The sequence below is a fragment of the Phacochoerus africanus genome, chromosome 7 (assembly GCF_016906955.1).
Source record: "Phacochoerus africanus isolate WHEZ1 chromosome 7, ROS_Pafr_v1, whole genome shotgun sequence".
Classification (NCBI taxonomy): domain Eukaryota; kingdom Metazoa; phylum Chordata; class Mammalia; order Artiodactyla; family Suidae; genus Phacochoerus; species Phacochoerus africanus.
In genome coordinates, this window is record NC_062550.1 from 59859168 (window position 1) to 59878351 (window position 19184).

Sequence of the window (19184 nt, forward strand, 5' to 3'; positions counted from 1 at the left end):
CCGCCAAAGAACTACATCATAGGATAGGATGTGATAGGAAATGAAAACTTACATATATATATATATATATATATATATACATATATATATATGAAAACTTTACAGAAAACTTGGTCTTATTCTTTAGTGTATTTCTGTATGTTAAAAAGTGGGTTTAAAAATATCTTTACTTTCAGTACTACTTCTGTGAGCAAATTTGCACTGAGGAAAATATACAGGAATTTAGGGCAAGTAGTGTGTATTCATCTTATTTTTCATATTTATAGTTGGCCTATCTTGATTTCTTATCTTGACTTTTAACCTTGTTGTGTATGTACTTTTCAAGTTGCTTCAGATCTCTTTGGCAATGAGGTTGGATATGGCTAATAATTAACTGATAAGGATATTATAAGTTATCAGTATGAGAGGGGCAGCATTGGAGAATGGAAAGAATATTGCACAGGGAATTTAGAAACCTAGATTCCAGTCTGGATTCTCCCTAACAAGATGTGTGTGCTGGAGTTCCCATCGTGGCGCAGTGGAAACGAATCCGACTAGGAACCACGAGGTTGCGGGTTCGATCCCTGGGCCTAGTGGGTTCAGGATCCGGTGTTGCCGTGAGCTGTGGTGTAGGTCTCAGACTCGGCTTGGATCCCCTGTTGCTGTTGCTCTGGCGTAGGCTGGTGGCTACAGCTCCAATTTGACCCCTAGCCTGGGAACCTCCATATGCGGCAGGTGCGGCCCTAAAAAGGACCGAAAAAAAGACCAAAAAAAAATGTGTGCATAATCCAACCATTTTAGTTCTTTGAACCTCAGTTTTCTCCTTTATAACATAAAGGAACTGGATTAGTGACTTTCTGAGAACTCTTTCATCTCAAAGTATTATGACTTCATTCCCCCTTTATTGAAAACTGTGATTTTATTTCTAGTGGGAGCTATATACTACAGTACCTGTTTATGTGATAAATGCAGAGGATATTAGAATATTAAGATGTACGTGTCATTAAAAATACATTTCAAAAATTACATTTGATGGATTTTAATGAAAATAAATTCAGCACAGGTGTGAAAACACCTGGCCATAGTAAATATTCAGTAAATATTAGTTTTGTCGAGTTCTCAGTTACTGTAATTGGCCCTGTTTTACTGTTAAATGCAGTATCTCCTATGAGGTGCTGTAGAGTGGTAGAAGGAACATGATGTTTCCAGTGAGAATTTGATTCAGATTCCGCCTCACCATAAATTAGCTATACAATCTTGAGTACGTTACCTAATTTCTCTGAATTTGGTGGCACTTCCTTAAAATGGAGACACTAATGCCTATCTTGCAGATTTTGAAAATTAAATGAAAAAAATATATAAGTCCAAGACACAACAGGTTCTCAAAAATTAGTTTTTACTTTGATATTTAAAAAATTAGTCTAATTTATTTTTACCATATTTCACTAACTTGGTTTTCATACATGATGTATCAATAATGTCTCTTGTTAAATGTAGATTTTCAGAATGTGGCCCAATATAGCTCAAAACATATGATTTACCCAGGAAAATAATTCAAGAAGTCATCTTGCAACATCTTGAGTCTTCCCAACAGATACTTGGAATCAAAGTAGGTTGATTCAGCCTATGGTGACACTTAGCCAAGAATAAATTGGCAAATGTACATGTTTTTTATTGTGAAGATATCAATACAAAAAGAAAATAACTACACATCCTTACAGATTCATTAATATGCATGTGTATTTCTATATGTGTACATATTTTTAAAGTACAGTAGTAAATTTAGAATATTTTTGTTTACTTGATAACAATAGTTATCTTTATGCAACAATTAACATTTACTGCATTTACTGCCTATCTGTTATAAAAGCTTACATATTTATAGTGGAGAATTTAGAAAATAGAAAAAAAATTATTCCCTGTCTAAAATATTTTAATATTTTAATATTTTGGTGTTTAGCTAGCCATACATTTTTCTCTGCATATATGATAAATGATACATAGTGTATGCTTTATGTTATGTCCACCTATAAACATTTTAAAGGAAAAAATCCTAATATTTGATACTTGGACTTTTTCATTAATATGGTGTGCATTTTTACCTGCCCTTAAAAATTCTTTTGTGATATTTTAAGCCCTCTTGTGTTCAGTTTTATGGATAGAACGTCATATATTATTAAATCAGTCTTCTATCATCAGGTATGTAGGTTGTTTCTTCAAATTTTTATATTATAAGTATTAGCAACATAATACCAACTTTATAAACAAATACTGAAATCTGTGTCAAGATAAATTCATGGGAGCGAAATTAGAGAAAGCATGTAATAGTTTAAAAGCTTAAGATATGTACTGAAAAAATGCTCTCCAGAAAACTTATACCAATTATTCCCACACCAGAAATGTAAAAACAATGCATTCCCTCATGTAAGTTCCAACATTGGGAATTATTTTATTTTATATAAATTTTATTGGAATATAATAGACTTAAAAATGTGTCAAATTTCATGGGAATTATTATTTTAAAAGAAATTCTTGACACTTTGAGGGATGAACGATGGTATCTCATTACCATTTTTAATTAGCATTATTAGATTATTAGTGGCCTTTTGATGTTTCTTCTGTATGGAAACTGTTTATTCCTTTTGTCCATTTTTCTATTAGGGAAGGCTTACCTATTTTATCCATGTTCTACACAGAAAATTAAAGCATCATTCAAGTACTAAACCCAGCCTAAATTCTATTATGATGCAAAGTAATTGTAGGTTGTTAATGCTATTTACAAATCGTACATCAATTTTATTTCACCATTGAAATAAAAAGTTGCATTCACAATTAAGTCTATCTCCTTAGTAGAACTCAGTCAAGTAAGACAAACACTCCTAAATTTTGACTCTAAAACTGTTCACATTCTCATTGCTGCAAAATACTGTTCTAGTATCATTATTAAAGTACCTAATATATTTCTGTGTTCGCTTCATTTATTACATGCCATAATGGGACTGCATATCTTTAGTGCTGGTTATGCACAATTAGCATTTAGTTATTGTCTTGTCACTCCTGTCCCTACAAGACAAACTTCTTTAATGCAAGAAGTCAGCTAATCTTCATCAGTCAAGCAGAGCAGACAAATTTGGTTACTCTGAATCCGGGAGGTTTTAAATATAGGAGATTCTCCTCCTCTTTTGACTTTAGCTTGGGAAATCTCTCCAATAAAGCCATCTGCCACATGAGCCTATACTCATAGTAGCCAAATCATTGTCCCAGCAGTGCACCTTTTCAAGTGACATATAAGGCCATTAGGTCGTTTATACGCACTTTCCCTGAAGCAAACTTTAACATCTAAAATTGTAGTATGATAAATGCTTATGAATTTTATTTAGCAAATTTATTCATTCTGTCTTAAACTTTTAAATCAAAATACTGTTAAGAGCTAAAACATTTCTGAATGTTTAAAAAAGATAATAGCAACTATGAATTTTCAAGATTGGTGGTCTCCTCTTTTTAGAAGAGTATGGCTAAAACATGAATTCTGAACAAAAAATCTAAAGGTGTATCTATTTTGAAAGAACCAGAGTAAGGTTATTTTGAGCACCTTGTCTGATAACTTGAATCTCATCAGAATTAGAAAATTCTGAGTAATAGGTTAACTTCTTAAAGCTAAGTAAGCCCCCTGCTTAGAAAATTCTAGAAAACTAAATGATATTTTTATATGAGAAGGAATAAAAAAAGCTTGTTTGTAAAGAGATTGCCTCAAATATGTAGAACTGTGTAATATTAAGGAATAGAAGCACTGTGCTAGGCCCTGTGGAAACAGAGGTGAGTAAAATCTAGTTTCTCTCTTGTGGGTATTTAGAGCTATGGGAGAGAAAGGACATCAAAGACTCACAGAAGAGGAGTGTAACCAGTGCTAAACAGATCTACACTATGGGAAGAGAGGTCTGTCCTTGAAGTCTTAAGGAAGCATCAAAGGGTTGATGCACTGGGTTTTCAAACTTCCGGGAGTGGCTGGGATATAAGAAGTGTGTCTGGTGGGGGTGGGGGAGGTGAGGAAGCCTAGGAGCAGCAAGGAAAAGGTTTTCCAGACAGATGGAGCGGCAGGCAAGGCACGGAGGTGTGAAAGCTTGTAATGCATTCCGGAAATGAAAAGTGGCTCAGTGTGCTCAAAGATTAGAGAAGGAGTTTGGTAAGGACATAAAGGAGTAGGGAATGGAGAGAGGAAATTGTAAATGTAGGAGGAAGTCCATGCACTAAAGTCAACATGAATCCAAATTTAAATTATTCATCAAAAACACCTTTGTTGAGAAAGACAAATACCATATGATATCACTTATATGTGGAATCTAAAATACGACACAAATTAATTTATCTATGAAATGGAAACAGACGCAAAGAACAGACTTGTGGTTGCCAAGGGGGAGAAGGTTAGGGGAGGGAAGAATTTGGAGTTTGGGGTTACTAGGTACAAACTGTTATGAACAGAATGGCTAAACTACAAGGTTCTCCTGTATGGCGCAGGGAACTATATTCAATATCCTGGATAAACCATAATGGAAAAGAATATATATATATATATATGTGTGTACATATATATATATGTGTGTGTGTGTACATATATATATATGTGTGTACATATATATGTGTGTGTGTGTACATATATATATGTGTGTGTACATATATATATATATATATATATAACTGAGTCACTTTCCTGTACAGCAGAAATTAATACAACACTGTAAATCAATGATACTTCAATAAAATAAATTCTTTAAAAGAAACAAAAAATGCTTTCGTTGTTTAAAACCGTTCAGTTCTAGAGGAAGTCTATTTGAACCAACATTTATGGATCACCCAATTCAAGTGATAGCACAGGTTATGGTGGTATTTCAAAGGGTTCAATTATATATACACACATATATAATTCATCATCATTTACCCAGCACTGATGCCCAGAGTGGGAAACCTGTTACACATTCATGAGAAAATTTGAAATGCCAGAATAAATGAGACATCAATCAATAAGTGCTTTGGGAAAGATCATGGCATTTTTTTCTTTTTAGGCCCATACCTGTGGCATATGGACATTCCCAGGATAGGGGTCGAACCGGAGCTGCAGCTGCTGGCCTACACCACAGCAATGCGGGATCCAAGCTGCGTCTGTGACCTACACCATAGCTCACAGCAACGCCGGATCCCCAACCCACTGGGCAATGCCAGGGATCAAACCCACATACCCATGGAAACTAGTTGGATTTATTTCCACTCAGCCACAATGGGAACTCCCAAGATCAGGGAATACTGATGAAGGGAATTGAAACTAAAGAATCTTTAATTAGTTGAGGTATAGTTGCTAGACAATATTATATAAGTTAAGGTGTGTAATAGTGATTCATAATTTTTAAAGATTATACTCCATTTATATTTATTATAAAATATTGGCTGTATTCCCCATGTTATACAATATATTCTTGTAGCTCATTTTATACCTAATGGTTTGTACCTTTTATTCCACTACTCCTATAGTCCCTTTAAAAAAAAAAATTTTTTTTTTTTAGAATTTAAGTAGATGAAAAAAAGGGAGAAATATCCCTGGCTAGGGAACAGCTAAGCAAAGGTCAGAAGATTATTGTTAGCAAATAATGACAGCAAATTCTTACACAGTGCTGATCACACATCAGACATTGTTCTGTTTTACATGTGCTAACTCATTTAATACTCAGAATAACCCTGAAGTAGGTATTATTATTAGCCTCATTTTACAGATGAAGAAACTGAAGTACAGAGAATTGAACTAACTTGCCCAAGATTATGCAGATAGGAAAAGGTAAGCACAAGATTTGAACCCAGGCAGTCTGGTTTTAGCCTCGGATTCAGAGCCAATAGAAGGACCCTGGCCTGTTTCAAGATGGGTATTTTATTTTCTGACCAAGTCAATATAAATGTAAACAGATATAGTGGAGTTAAAGTAAGATCGACATTAAATAATTTATAGCAGGATTTGGGGTGTGGGCAGTGTAACTTGGTACAGAAAAGATTGTTGAGAATGCAGTATGTGACGACCACGGGGCTGCCATTGGAAAAAGACAGTAAATTTGTTCACAATTGTACAATGAGTATATACCCTGAATCTCTTACTGAAAATATGGTATCATAAGTCTCTTTTAGTAACTGAGGATGCTAAATAGGACTGTAGAGACATTGGAAATATGGACTGGATTCCCCCCTATTTCTAAAGTGCCCTGGAAATGAAAATTAATATAATTTGCTGTCGCTAACCTTAGGAAAATAAGATGACTAAGTTAACATTTTCATTCTTAGGATGATACAAACAAAAGCTTTGCGACAGGCATTTGATAACTTGCTCAAAACTTCTCTAAGCCCAATATTTTATAGGGATCATTTATTAATTATACTTAGTTTCTGTACTCTCCAAGTCTCTAAGACCATATGAATTCAACTAGAGTCACTCCAGAGTATCTGGAAATTAAATTTATGATTAATTCTAAAACATTAAGATTAGATAGCTTAATAATCTGATCGGGCATATTTTTATCCCTTAACGCATTTTTTTACTGAAGGCAGAATTAATTGAGTGACTATATCACAAGCGATTAGGACTAGATTATAAGGAAGATTATCAGTTTATTTTCAAGTACTTTAGCCTATTAATACACATTCATACAGTATCATCTGGCCATCGCTGTTTTTATATTTTTCAGCAAATACTACATCTCATTGGGACCTGGTTATATAACATTGGAAATTGGTCTTTCTTACAAAGTCATGGTTGTAGATTATTTTGGTAGATGTCTGATATCTACACTGCTATTTCTCTAATTTCTTCATGTTTATAGATAAAACGTTTTAAAGGAGGCTATCAATTCTATTTGCAAAGTAGCCATAATCTGCTCTTAACCATAGCTTTCAAGGCTGTTTTAAGTTCTATGTGTGTGACATTCCTCACCTATGTTGTTTCATCTTGATCTTTAAATATAAATTGGTATGCACATAAGATGTACTTTATCCAGGGTAAAACATATTAATAACAAAATATTTCAATGAATTCCAATTATATTACCAACATCTCATTGGAGGAGCGGAAGACTTTTTAAAACTTATGTAAAGGAGTAATAGTAATACCAAAGCCTGTATAACTTCATGGCCTCATGCCCTACTGCCTCCAGGTCACGAATCCAAAGAGACCAGGGTCATTTTCTTTCCTCTACCGTGCATACTGTAGCTATGGAACCTTGCGCAGGTTTTTAACGTACTGGGAAGAAGCCTTAGGTTTTTCATCTGAAAAAGACAATGATAATATTTACTTTCTCTTTGGGATATGTAAGGAATAAATGCGATCACTGTATATACATGCTAAGCCTTAGCACATGGTAAGTACTTTATCAAAAGGTAGCTCTTTTAACTGCCTACAGTCCAAACAGAGGGAAGGCTTTACATATTACATTTCTACTCTTTACCGCCAACATACGAAAGTTAATGATGTTAAAGATAACAATCCTGAAGTTTCATTTTCAGTATCATAAGTGGAAGGTTGGGATTTGAACCCTATTTGTTGTAAATGTCTCACTGCCTTTCATGTCCTTATTTTAACATTCCTGCCATCCAGAGATGTGACTGTTTTATCTTAACCACAGAGAACTGACTCAGAGAAAGGATGAAATACACCCTATATCTTGCATTAGATAGGTGAGAGCCACAGGGCCCAGAGCTAAACCCCCAGGCTCTTGGTTCAGTGCTTTTCTCACTTTAATTACCCTGAATGTATTAATCTACAAATAAAAATTACTAAACTCTCCTGAAGGTAAGAATGAAATGACATGACAAAACAAAAGCATGTTTTTATTTGATAGCAAATTGAATTTGGGGACTTGTTAAAAAATTAAAGCAGAGATTGTTGCTGTGGCATGGTGGGATCAGCAGTGTCTCTGCAGCACTAGGACACAGGTTTGATCCCTGGCCCAGTGTTGCACCAGCTGTGGTGCAGGTGCAGCTTGGATCTGATCCCTGAGAACTCCATATGCTGCAGGATGGCCAGAAAAGAAATATAAATAAATAAAAATAACCATTATAAAAAATTAAAGCAAAATTTTAGATAGTATGGGGTTGAAAAATATTTCCAGTTTAATTGGTTTTTAGAGGAAAAAGATTTAATAATATCAGCTGGAGCCCAAGAGTATTTTATTAAAATTATTTATTGTTGATGTGATATTTTATGAGCTTATTCAATTAATTTCAACAGTAATATAAAGTGAAGAATTTTTAAATGGTAATCAAATATATTCTATACTCTATTTTATGTAATCTCCCATAAAAGACAAGTATCTAATTTGGCTACTTAGGCCTGCCTAAGAAAAGAAATAATTCCTTTTATTCAGTATATCTTACTGATCAGGATAATCTGCAAAAAATGGTTTACTCAAACACACTTTTAACATAATATTTCAAGTTTATAGTTTGCGACTAATAAAAAGAAGATATACTTAAGAGTCCAAACTTGAATGTTCATTGTATCCAATGGCCTTGACCACAAACAACTCCAGGATTTCAGGATCAGCGCATAGTCTGTACTTTCAATCAGCATCATCAGCAGGCAGTAATCCTGGGGAAAAAAAGTAAATTCCACAAATAAACAGACCAATCTTCCTTTAAGAGGAAAGCTAATTCTTTTCAATCTACTTTTTTTATTACACTATTTTCCCCTCTATCTACTTAGCTAGAATAAGGATAAATTTCCAAAGCTACCCAGTTGGAAAATAAATAGGTTTGCTGTTTGTCTAGCATTCCAATCTTTGCAAATGTAAATCAGCCCAACTGCTCCTCATTTAAACCTTCAACTTCACAAAACATTAAAGGATGGCTTTCACGACACAATTTAATCTATCCACTAAGATTTCTGCTTGAACATCATTTGAAATTGACTATCTGATAAAGAGAGACCACTATCAAAGGTCAGTGAGGTCAACTTGTATAATTACAAGTAGTTTTACTGGGTCAACTCTACCAGACACTGCTGTTTGAAGGTTAAATTGCTACAATTAAAAATATATACAGATCTCCTCAGAGTTACTTTATTGTTAAATGTACCAGAAACAGCCCAGGCATTTATTTCTGACCTTAATTGTGTCCGAAGTGTCACCACTGGGAAATTATACAAAAAGAGTGCTTATTAAAAACATTACAGTGTTGCGCATTAAACAATGTTTTATAGAATAAAATATACAATTAGCTACTAGAAACTAGTTTATTTATCACATCAGTATTAAGAAGTTCATCAGGTTACGTTGGTTTAATTGGAAGTGCTCTTAGAGGTACACTGGCTATTTCATTCATAGTTGTTGAACTTGCCACAAACAAAGTGCTATGGCCCAGAATCCAGTCTGATGCTAAAACAACTTTCACTTCAGAACAATCACTTCCAAATTACTAGAACTGAATCACATTGTAATAACAGAACATTAAAGGAAGCTTTAAATGAGAAGCTTTAAAATGAGCTATTTTCTAATCATTTTAATGCCTTTTACTTTTTTTAATAAAGTGTATAACTAGGCAATGATGAAAGCTTCCATAATCACTGCCGTAAAATATTATTACCATTCTTTTTTTCCTTATTTTGATGAGTGTAAATATAGATCAGCTCTTTTTTTCTTTCCAACGTGGTAAAAAAATTTTAAAAATCACCTTTGCTGCCCAAGGTGTTTTCCTCAATGTTTCTATGATTTTTATATATAAAGGTAGGATTTCAAATTTTGTGTGCAGTGTTTCATTACAAGACCTGAATGGTTTGATTTTGACAATAAAGGCAACTTTCTAAGACAAGCTTTCAAATTCAGGAAATTACCATGTGAAATTATAATTAAGAAATCTTCAAATCCATAGATCTCACTAAGTGAAATGGTCTTAACACTTTTTTTTTTATTAATTTCAGATTTTGTGTTGGAGACAAATTTTTCCTAAAGAATAACATGATCCTTTGCCAGACGGACTACGAGGAAGGTTTAATGAAAGAAGGTTATGCACCCCAGGTTCGCTGATCTATCAACATCACCCCATTAAGAATACAAAGCACTACATTCTTTTATCTTTTTTGCTCCACATGTATATAAGAATTGACACAGGAATCAACTGAATAGCGTAGATATAGGAAAGCAGGATGGTTATATGGAATAAAAGGCGGACTGCATCTGTATGTAGTGAAATTGCCCCAGTTCAGAGTTGAATGTTTATTATTAAAGAAAAAAGTAATGTACATATTGCTGGATTTTTTTGCTTGCTATTCGTTTTTTTGTGTCACTTGGCATGAGATGTTTATTTTGGACTATTGTATATAATGTATTGTAATATTTGAAGCACAAATGTAATACAGTTTTATTGTGTTACCATTTGTGTTCTGTTTGCTTCTTTGTATTGTTGCATTTAGTACAATCAGTGTTTAAACTTACTGTATATTTATGCTTTCTGTATCTACCAGCTATTTTAAATGAGCTGTAACTTTCTAGTAAAGAATTGAAGAGCAAATCTCACTAATGATACACATATAGATAAAGCAAGTCTATCAACATTAAAAATACTGAAAAAGAAAGACACACAAAGCATTTTAGCAACATCCACTATTATTACCACTATGATTTAGAGTCTATCAGTGTTCTCATTATAACCCCCTATTTTCAGGGGGTTAAAGATCAGCTTTAAAAAATACGTAAAAATTTCATCTTAAAGCACTTTCATTTTTTACCAACGTGAAAAGTGCCATTTTTAGAATAACTTTAAAGCTTAACAGTTATCCTTTTAATATCCTTTTTTGTGCTCTTTACTATTCAATGGCTCTGTTTTGTTTCCTTCAGCCATTCACCCCTTACGTGAACTAGTGCCTTTGGGTATCATTTAAGAATTTTCCAAAGGGTTACTTTAAAAAAGTGTTACTGCAATTATTAGATGATTTTTAAAATGATAAATTTCCTGTACAAATTTTGCCCAGATTTCTCCATATGAGCTAAGGGTATAATAACTTCACGGTTTGATACATTTCTGGCACTAAAAGGTTTTGAGTGCGAATCTACTGAAACCATGATAATGCACACTGAAGCTGTGATAGTTGAGGAGTGAAGTTACTTTTGATCAGAGCAACGTAGTGCTCACAAAATCTAGAAGAAGAGAAACAAAGGGATTGATAAAAAGCTGAGGACTGGTGATTATATATTTTTCAGGATTTACCCACTTATTTTAACGTTCAAAAGTGAACGCTTTAAAAGTGTGACGTGTCTTACTCTCATTGCTTTCTCTAAATAATTACCCACTCAGATCACCCTTAGGCTGTAATCTGTCATTCCATTTTTTAAAGGTGAAAAATCATTCTCTTACCTACATGATAACTGATAAAGAAAAAAAGCTTTCTAGAAACAAAAATTATGGAGACCGATTATTTAAACTGCAATTAAGGAAATAAAGATGAGACTATGTTCCCTTCTTCTGGGTTGCTCACACTTTGCTTGTTTGCTTTTGCTCTCTTTATGAGAACTACTTTTCAACAAATCTAATTCCACAATAGGCACATGTTTGCGAGAGCAAACTTTAGTGCTGTGGGCTTTCTTTTTTCCTTGCTTTTTTTTCTTGATCACTTGTATAAGAAACAGTATTTCCCAGTGTTATTTGCATACATACTTTGTCCTAACGATAAATGCACTGCAAATGAAAATTAAATGTGATACCTGAATTCTTGGTTTGGGGCCAAAATATTAAGCTGAAAATAATGCAGGTGTGGATTTGAGTTGTTTTCAAACAAAGCTTTACTATGAACATGCATGTGAGTCTGGATATTGCTCCTCATTTTTAAGAAAATGGTTCTGTGAAAAGTGAATGATATGTATTTTTACAAATGCTTCATGGTTAAGAGTGTTCAAGTCACATATCCCCCAGATTTGAGATACTATCCAAAAAAAGAATTTCAAAAATAGCAGTTTGGGGCCCACACAGTTTGGGCTCCACAAAATAACTATTATTTTAGTCTTAGAGCCTTACATTTGTTTCTTGAAAAGACTTGCATAGCCAAAACCAAATAACCAAAACCAAACAGAACAGAACAAAGGAGAAGAGGATGGGGGAGACACATGAGAAGTGGTTTTCACTGAGCAGCCCTGCTTAGTCTCCATTAAGAGTCGTTTGACATTCATGTGGATGTAAAATTTTAATTGTCAGTATCTTTCGCAAATGATCTTTTTAAGATTTAAATGGTTTTGCATATGTTTATCTCTGTGTCAAAATACTTGCAAATTGGGAACACACTTCTCTCAGCTTCTTGAAGCTGTTCAATTATCCTTGCCACCCAAGACCAAACAGGTTTTTACTGCCTTTTCTTTTGCTTAATCCTTTGGGAATTAATTCTTATGCTTTTTACTACAAACAAAATTACTCACCTGGATTAAAGATTAAGGCCTTAATCTCCTTAGATTATCTTTAATCTCCATAAAATTGTGGAACAAGACAGAAATAGGCCATTTTACAGCTAATTGCCCATAAATAGTAGCAGTTTTGACCTGAAGTACTAAGCTAATTGTCTTGACTACTCAAAGTCCCTGAATTGCTGTCAACTTTCCTCTTTGTGTTGTGTATCCCTGACGTCACTTAGCTTGTTATCTGAAGCCTCCAGTCGGACACCTCCGATGGAGCTTTGATTTCTCAAGCAGTGAAAGCTCCCCTCCTCACACTCGTCTCCTGTAGGCTGCCTATGATGAAGGACCAGACACCTCCACTCCTCCAGCGTGCTGGCTGAGTTTAAAAGCTGACCTGTGTTTGTAATTTCACTTTCATCTTGCTTAATAAATATCTGCTGGATTCTTTCGTTCATTTTTCTAATATTTGGGTTTATGTTTTTAATAAAAGGGGGTATTACACTACTTGATTGTGCTTAATTGGCAAAGTCTAAGGTGATATCTAGAAGGGAAAAAAGTGTGTAAGGATATTTAGTTTCAAATGGTAAGTCATAAGCACAAAGTACCTCAAATGCTTTCTCTAAAGGTTATATTCAGGATCTCCGAGCTAGGTAGTTTACTGCTATTTACTTTTGTGGGGAAAACAAAACTGTCAAAAATGAAGGTAGCAACTGCTGGCAGTAATCTGGTACATTTATACAAATTTTAAGTGATCTTTCTGAAAGCAACCGTGTTGCTCTTGTCAGACTAAATTTCAAATTTCCTAGTTCCTGCATAATGAACTAAAACAAACAAACAAAAAAAATCCCTCAACTAAATTCTGCATTTTCAAGAAAGCGATGGATGTTGTGCCTTAACTGAAACAGGGTGCTCAAAATTACATCCGTAGTAAAACATACCATAAGCAAGTGGTTTCCTTTTAACTCTCACTTTAGGCAAACAACTCTCTGGATAGTCACTTAAACAATTTCATAGAAATGATATAGGCCAAACATGTTTAGTGCTCACTTCAGTAAGTTGCAAAAACAATCTGCATGTTTATTGTAATAGACCATTAGCGCAGAATACAATTTTAGCAAAAGCCCTTTGATTATTACTTTTCCTTAAAAATGCCATCACAGATATCTCCTAAATGTGATTTTAATGCAATATAAGGTAATAGAAAGCAAGGCTTTAATATAGCCATTATTTCCATGGACACTTACAGAGTACCTACTATGTGACGGGGCTGGCTCTGAGCACTCAGCCTCCTAGGGGCCCACTTACATCCCAAACTTAGGAATAATGAGCACACACAAAAAAGCTAATGCCATCTTCCACCTAGTCAGTATGTCATTGGTATGAAAGCTCTAGAAAATATCTCAAGTAATCAATGTGTTCAGAGAATTATCTCACACAAATTACTCATTAACTCAATAGCACATAATACAAAAGAACATCAATTAATTAATGAGTCACCCTCAGATCACTATGATTACAATAGCACTCAGTTGAAACAGCCGTTATAAATGGAGCTGCCTCGCTTTATTCATTGTTTGCAATTGGCCCATTATTTGGCGGAAACCAGTGTCATATTTAACACATGCCTGTAGGTAATTGTGTGATTAGTATCATAAAGGAAGAATTCTGAGAGTCTATGGCTTATAAAACCCTCTAAGTGGTCAGAAAAATCAAGAAAACGCATTTTTGCTATAGCTTCTTTCGAAGCCAAGCTATTCGTAGGGTATTATTTTTCTAAAAAGTATATTTTTTACATTTATTATCAAGATGTAAGACTTCCATGTTGAACACTATAAGGATTAGCTGCTAAAACACTTAAATTTTACAATGTTTTGGAACACACAAAATTTGAGGAACTTTTCACAAATACTGAAATACACATGACCTTTTTATTTTTAAAAGTTTCATTGAAGTATAGTTGATTTGCAATGTTGTCTTAATTTCTGCTGTACAACAGAGTGATTCAGTTATACATATACACACATCCATTCTTTTCCAGATTTTTTTCCCATGTAGATTATTTTGAAACTTTTAGGTACTCCCCCCAAAAGGACATTTTTGTTCTTAGTGGGCCAGGTTGGGGAGGATGTGGCAGTAATAGGGGACAAGATTAAAAGAAATGCCAGATATTATATACAAAGTCACCAACTAAGGTTTCCCAACTATCTTGGTAAATGCCATTTCACTAAGCTTATAGAATAATTACAACAGTTCCCTTAGGTAAGTAAGAAACATCTGTTGGCAACACATAGCAGGTGTTAACAATTACACATACTGAAATTTTTTTAAATGTTGTTAATTAAAAGAATTCTGTTTTCTGAAAAGGAAAATATGTTAAATTCAAAGATATTCCTGTTTTTGAGTGTGCAGATCACATAATGCACAACATTGTAAAGCCCAAATCATCTTGGATCAACTAGGTTTCGTGTTTGGTTCAGATCATTGCAATCAAAAGTGAATTGGAATTCATTGCACTTTTTACACAATTGGTATTCTGGGCTGAGGAGCTGAATACTCATGAAATTGGCATAGCAGAGCTGATTGCAGAGTATTCTGGCTTTATGGGCAAGGTGGTTGTCGTTAACTACACCAAATTTAGTGGACACGGTACAAAGAAAAATGAGAGCAAGAGGAATTCAGATAATAGATTATTCAAATCTTTTTTAACCCCGCTTCTGCAAAAGACTTAAACTCACATAAAGTAAAAAACAGTCTATTTCTAACATGTAACATCATATGTCCCATCATCAAGAGCATCTAATAACGTATCACATTTTCGTTGCCCAGGTAATTTCCACAACACCCTCATAATGTAGATTACATTAACCCCTATTTTGCAGATATTAAAAGTAAAGAAGGGTTACTTGTCCAAGATACAACTAAATAGTGATATTTAAACATAGGTTTTCTGGAATTCCCATTGTGGCTCAGTGGTTAACGAATCCAACTAGGAACCATGAGGATGTGGGTTCGATCCCTGGCCTTGCTCAGTGGGTTAAGGATCCGGCATTGCTGTGAGCTGTGGTATAGGTCACAGAGGCATCTCGGATCCTGCGTTGCTATGGCTCTGGCGTAGGCCTGCGGCTACAGCTCCAATTAGACCCCTACCCTTGAACCTCCGTAAGCCACGGGTGCCGCCCTAGAAAGGACAAATAAAGTTTAAAAAAATTAAAAAAAAAAAAAAGGTTTTCTGACTCTAGAGCTTAACCACTGCACTGTCTCTTATAGACTTTTCAATATTATTATCACTATTATCATCATCACTATTATTATGTTCTAGTAAAAAACTAGAGGTCATCTGAGCTTGAGCAAGAATTTCAAACTTTTCAGAGCTAAAGCCATCTTTAAAGATGAAAATTGGAATTAAGAGTGATTATATTTTCCTAAGCACAATCCACGTGGGAGCTCCTTCTTTCAACCATGAAGGAATTTATTTGAGGCTGCAAAGCCAGGAAGAATCAGGGATCCCTAGCAGATCACTATCAGGAACAAGAGGCAGTCAGCATAGACCTTGAGAGGATGAGTAGAAGCTGGCAGTTTCCCAGATCAGAAAAAACATGCCATGATGAAGGGAGGCTAGATCAGTCTCAGACATCCAGATAATAAAAAGAATGTGTTACCCATCTTTGATATTTTATCGCTTACATCCATAAGATGACTAAAAACAAACTGAAAGTCAGAATAGCAATCTGTGTCAAACGGTGTGTTCACTGGTCTAAAATACATAACATGTAGAGGATGTGGGTCCAGGTATGTGGCCAAATAATTAAGGAAATCTTTAGTCTCCTATTACAATGGCAAGCCTGGTTGAAGGCATAGTGGGCAAAGCAGCTATCCTTAACATAGGCAAGAGCCAAATGCAATTACCTGGGTCCTCATATTACCACAGAAAAACCTCCCAAGACCTTCTTCCTCCCATTGCTTAAACTGCTTCCTGCCATCACTAATGCCACTTCCAAATATTGGGGTCCTTTTAAACCTAAATTATTCCATATTAAGTGGTCCTAAGGGACTTCCATACTGTAAGTGTTCCTGTGTTTTCAGTATATAGTTAGTCCTTAACCTGAAGATCTTAGATTTGTGAGGATTACATAAGAATGTGGTCAAACTGAATTGTATAGACAATCTGTAATTGCTCAACTTCAAAGCACAGTGGAAGCCCCAAGAATTTTTAGTTGCATGATGCCTTAGTTGAATTTCAACATGGCTGGCTCATATATCCCTATGAATACCCACCTTTCACAGTCTAAGTTTGATGGAGCTGCTCAGTTGCCTCAAAGTTAACCTTGACCTGTATTCTTCTTAGAGAATATTTCATTCAGCATGAATAGGAGCAGGGGCTGAGTGAAGACACAGAAACCACATCTGAGGCAGATATTGACACATGAGTATAAAATACGGGAGAAAAATTGAAAATGGGATAAAAATTACCTGAAAAGAGCAAGGAAACTTTGTATATAAAAAAAAAATCATTGGGTACCATCCATGTGTGTAGCATTATATTAGGCATTTCTAAATTTTTTTCTGCCTGAGAAACTTTGGTGCATGAAATACATGCTCACTGCTGTTTGCTCTTTGTTTAGTGTCCAATTTATTAATCATACCACTTTAACAAATGCAATTTCTCTAAACATTTGTATACCATTTAAACAGTTAATAAACCAAAACTTGTAAATTTAATAAATCAGATCCACCATTTAAACATTGATTAGTCAAATTCTTCTAAACATTTCAATAAAATCCCATCTAATAAGCTTCAATTTCTTTAAAACCAAGCGAAAATCTCACAATGAGTCAAATTTTCTCTTAAAAAAAACTTAAGGCTATAACAAAAATTAATATCACTATGTTTTGCTTCATATCTTTCTAAAGTTACATTAATAGTAATTCCTTTTAAAAATTAGAGAATATTGTCCCAACTAGCTGAAGTTATGGCATCTGTGTTTTTGACTCTCTGAACCTTGGTTGGGTTAAAAGAGTGAGCTTCTCTGACCTAAATGATTCAAACTTGAGTCAGTGCCATTAAGTTGGCCAATAATTTAATTATTGCGTTTTTCTTTTACATCAATGAAACTCTTTAAAGTCCAAGTCTTTCGTATAGGTTCTAATTTCCTATAACTCAATGTTTTTTCCTAAATTGATACGTGCTGACATTACTGAAAGCTTATGTATGCCATTTTAATATCTTATTATAAGCTATAGGATCATTTAGAGATTTTTTATCTCCCAAGAAATAAGGAATAGAATCCATGCAGCCAAATGTCCTAATCCTCTTTCCTGCACAAATTATTGAAGCTTCTTTTGAACTGATTATGATGCCTTACCACCTGCGTTGATTAGTACTTTGTGTTCTTGGTATGATTTCACTTACAATTCTCTGTATTTAATCCTCTCTACTTGGAAAATAGACAAATACAAATTAACACTGTACACATTCAGTAGAAGAAACAGGCCACATATACCATTTTATTTAGCTTTTTTGTATTATAACTATTTTGTGTACTTTACATTAACTTTTCCCTTTTTGAGTACATTCGTAGACCCATGAATTCAACTCAAACACATTACAGGTGGAATGAGTAGTAGGTTATGTTTCAAGGGTGTGTCTGTGTATAGTTCTTACCGTAGATGTCAATCAAAAAAGTTTGTTTGAAAGCCACTATCTTAGAAACCCAGAAAGCCAAAAATACAGAGCTTGAGAGAAAAAGCAATGTGGCACAACAAGGTGAACAAAGGTGAACTGTTCCAGAAAAGGGTCCTCAACCTGGAAATTGCAGTGACCAAACAGCTGCTGAGTAAAAGCAAAAAGTAGGAGAAATCATTTAGACAGAGGGTATCGGTGTTGTACAATATTAGTTGGACACTGAAACAAAGAAAGTAAAGAAAGGATGGGGAAGTCAAGAGCTGATACCTTGGCTTAACTACCTATATTTCATATTTGTGAGGGTTTACCTCACCCAACACTGAGGATGTTTGATAAGACCTAATTCTTGCTAAATTGTTGTTGTGGGGATTATATAGACTTTGATTACTTTTTGGGTAAATATGGTTATTCTTTATCTCAAAATACAATTATCTTCATTCCAATTAACCCTGATTTTTCCCCCAAAACTATTTTAAACATGAAAACAGTGTTTAGCAGCATCAATTTTGCCATCAGTGTGACAATAATTTTGGGAAAAAAAAATGACTTAGTTCCATTGATAGCAGCTTTCTCATCTGTAAGATAGGTGATACAGCCTGCCTTGTAAGTTTTATCGAAAATTATTATTTTTTTTGTCTTTTTGCTATTTCTTGGGCCACTGCCATGGCATATGGAGATTCCCAGGCTAGGGGTCCACTCGGAGCTGTAGGCCCCAGCAACACGGGATCTGAGCCACGTCTGCAACCTACACCACAGCTCATGGCAACACCGGATCCTTAACCCACTGAGCTAGGGCAGGAATTGAACCTGCAACCTCATGGTTCCTAGTCGATTCGTTAACCACTGCGCCACAACGGGAACTCCATTTTATTGAAAATTAAATGGAACAATCTATGTGAAGTCCTTAATGAAAGGTCTAGTGTATAGTGTTCAGGTATTATTATTATTGTTATTTTTATAAATTCCAAATCCTCTAAGATTTGGAAGTGCTCTTTGCCCTGATGGAGGTTAATCAGCCTGGATGTGCAGATAGGCAGACCTGGGGCAAAGAATAACAATTACAGGTGAGCATTCAACGAGCAAACTAGAAAATTCCTTCTACAGTACTGATATTCAGA

The 19184-nt window shown here is 34.7% G+C and overlaps 1 protein-coding gene and 1 long non-coding RNA gene across 4 annotated transcripts in view; one reads left to right on the plus strand and one right to left on the minus strand.

The window, feature by feature from the left end:
* The window catches only part of LMO3 (LIM domain only 3), a 59467-nt gene extending 46630 nt beyond the window's left edge, over positions 1–12837 (plus strand). For all 3 annotated transcript variants that reach the window (XM_047787467.1, XM_047787468.1, XM_047787466.1), the window contains one exon: positions 9923–12837. In XM_047787467.1, coding sequence (XP_047643423.1) covers positions 9923–10028 — 106 coding nt within the window. In that variant the 3' untranslated portion in view covers positions 10029–12837. The remainder of the gene's footprint in view (positions 1–9922) is intronic.
* LOC125131181 (uncharacterized) lies at positions 8424–16755 on the minus strand. The gene is made up of 2 exons (XR_007135869.1): positions 16659–16755; positions 8424–8596 (listed from the first exon to the last, which is right to left on the minus strand). It is a non-coding gene; the product is annotated as an uncharacterized LOC125131181 (long non-coding RNA).
* Between the last annotated feature and the right edge of the window lie 2429 nt (positions 16756–19184).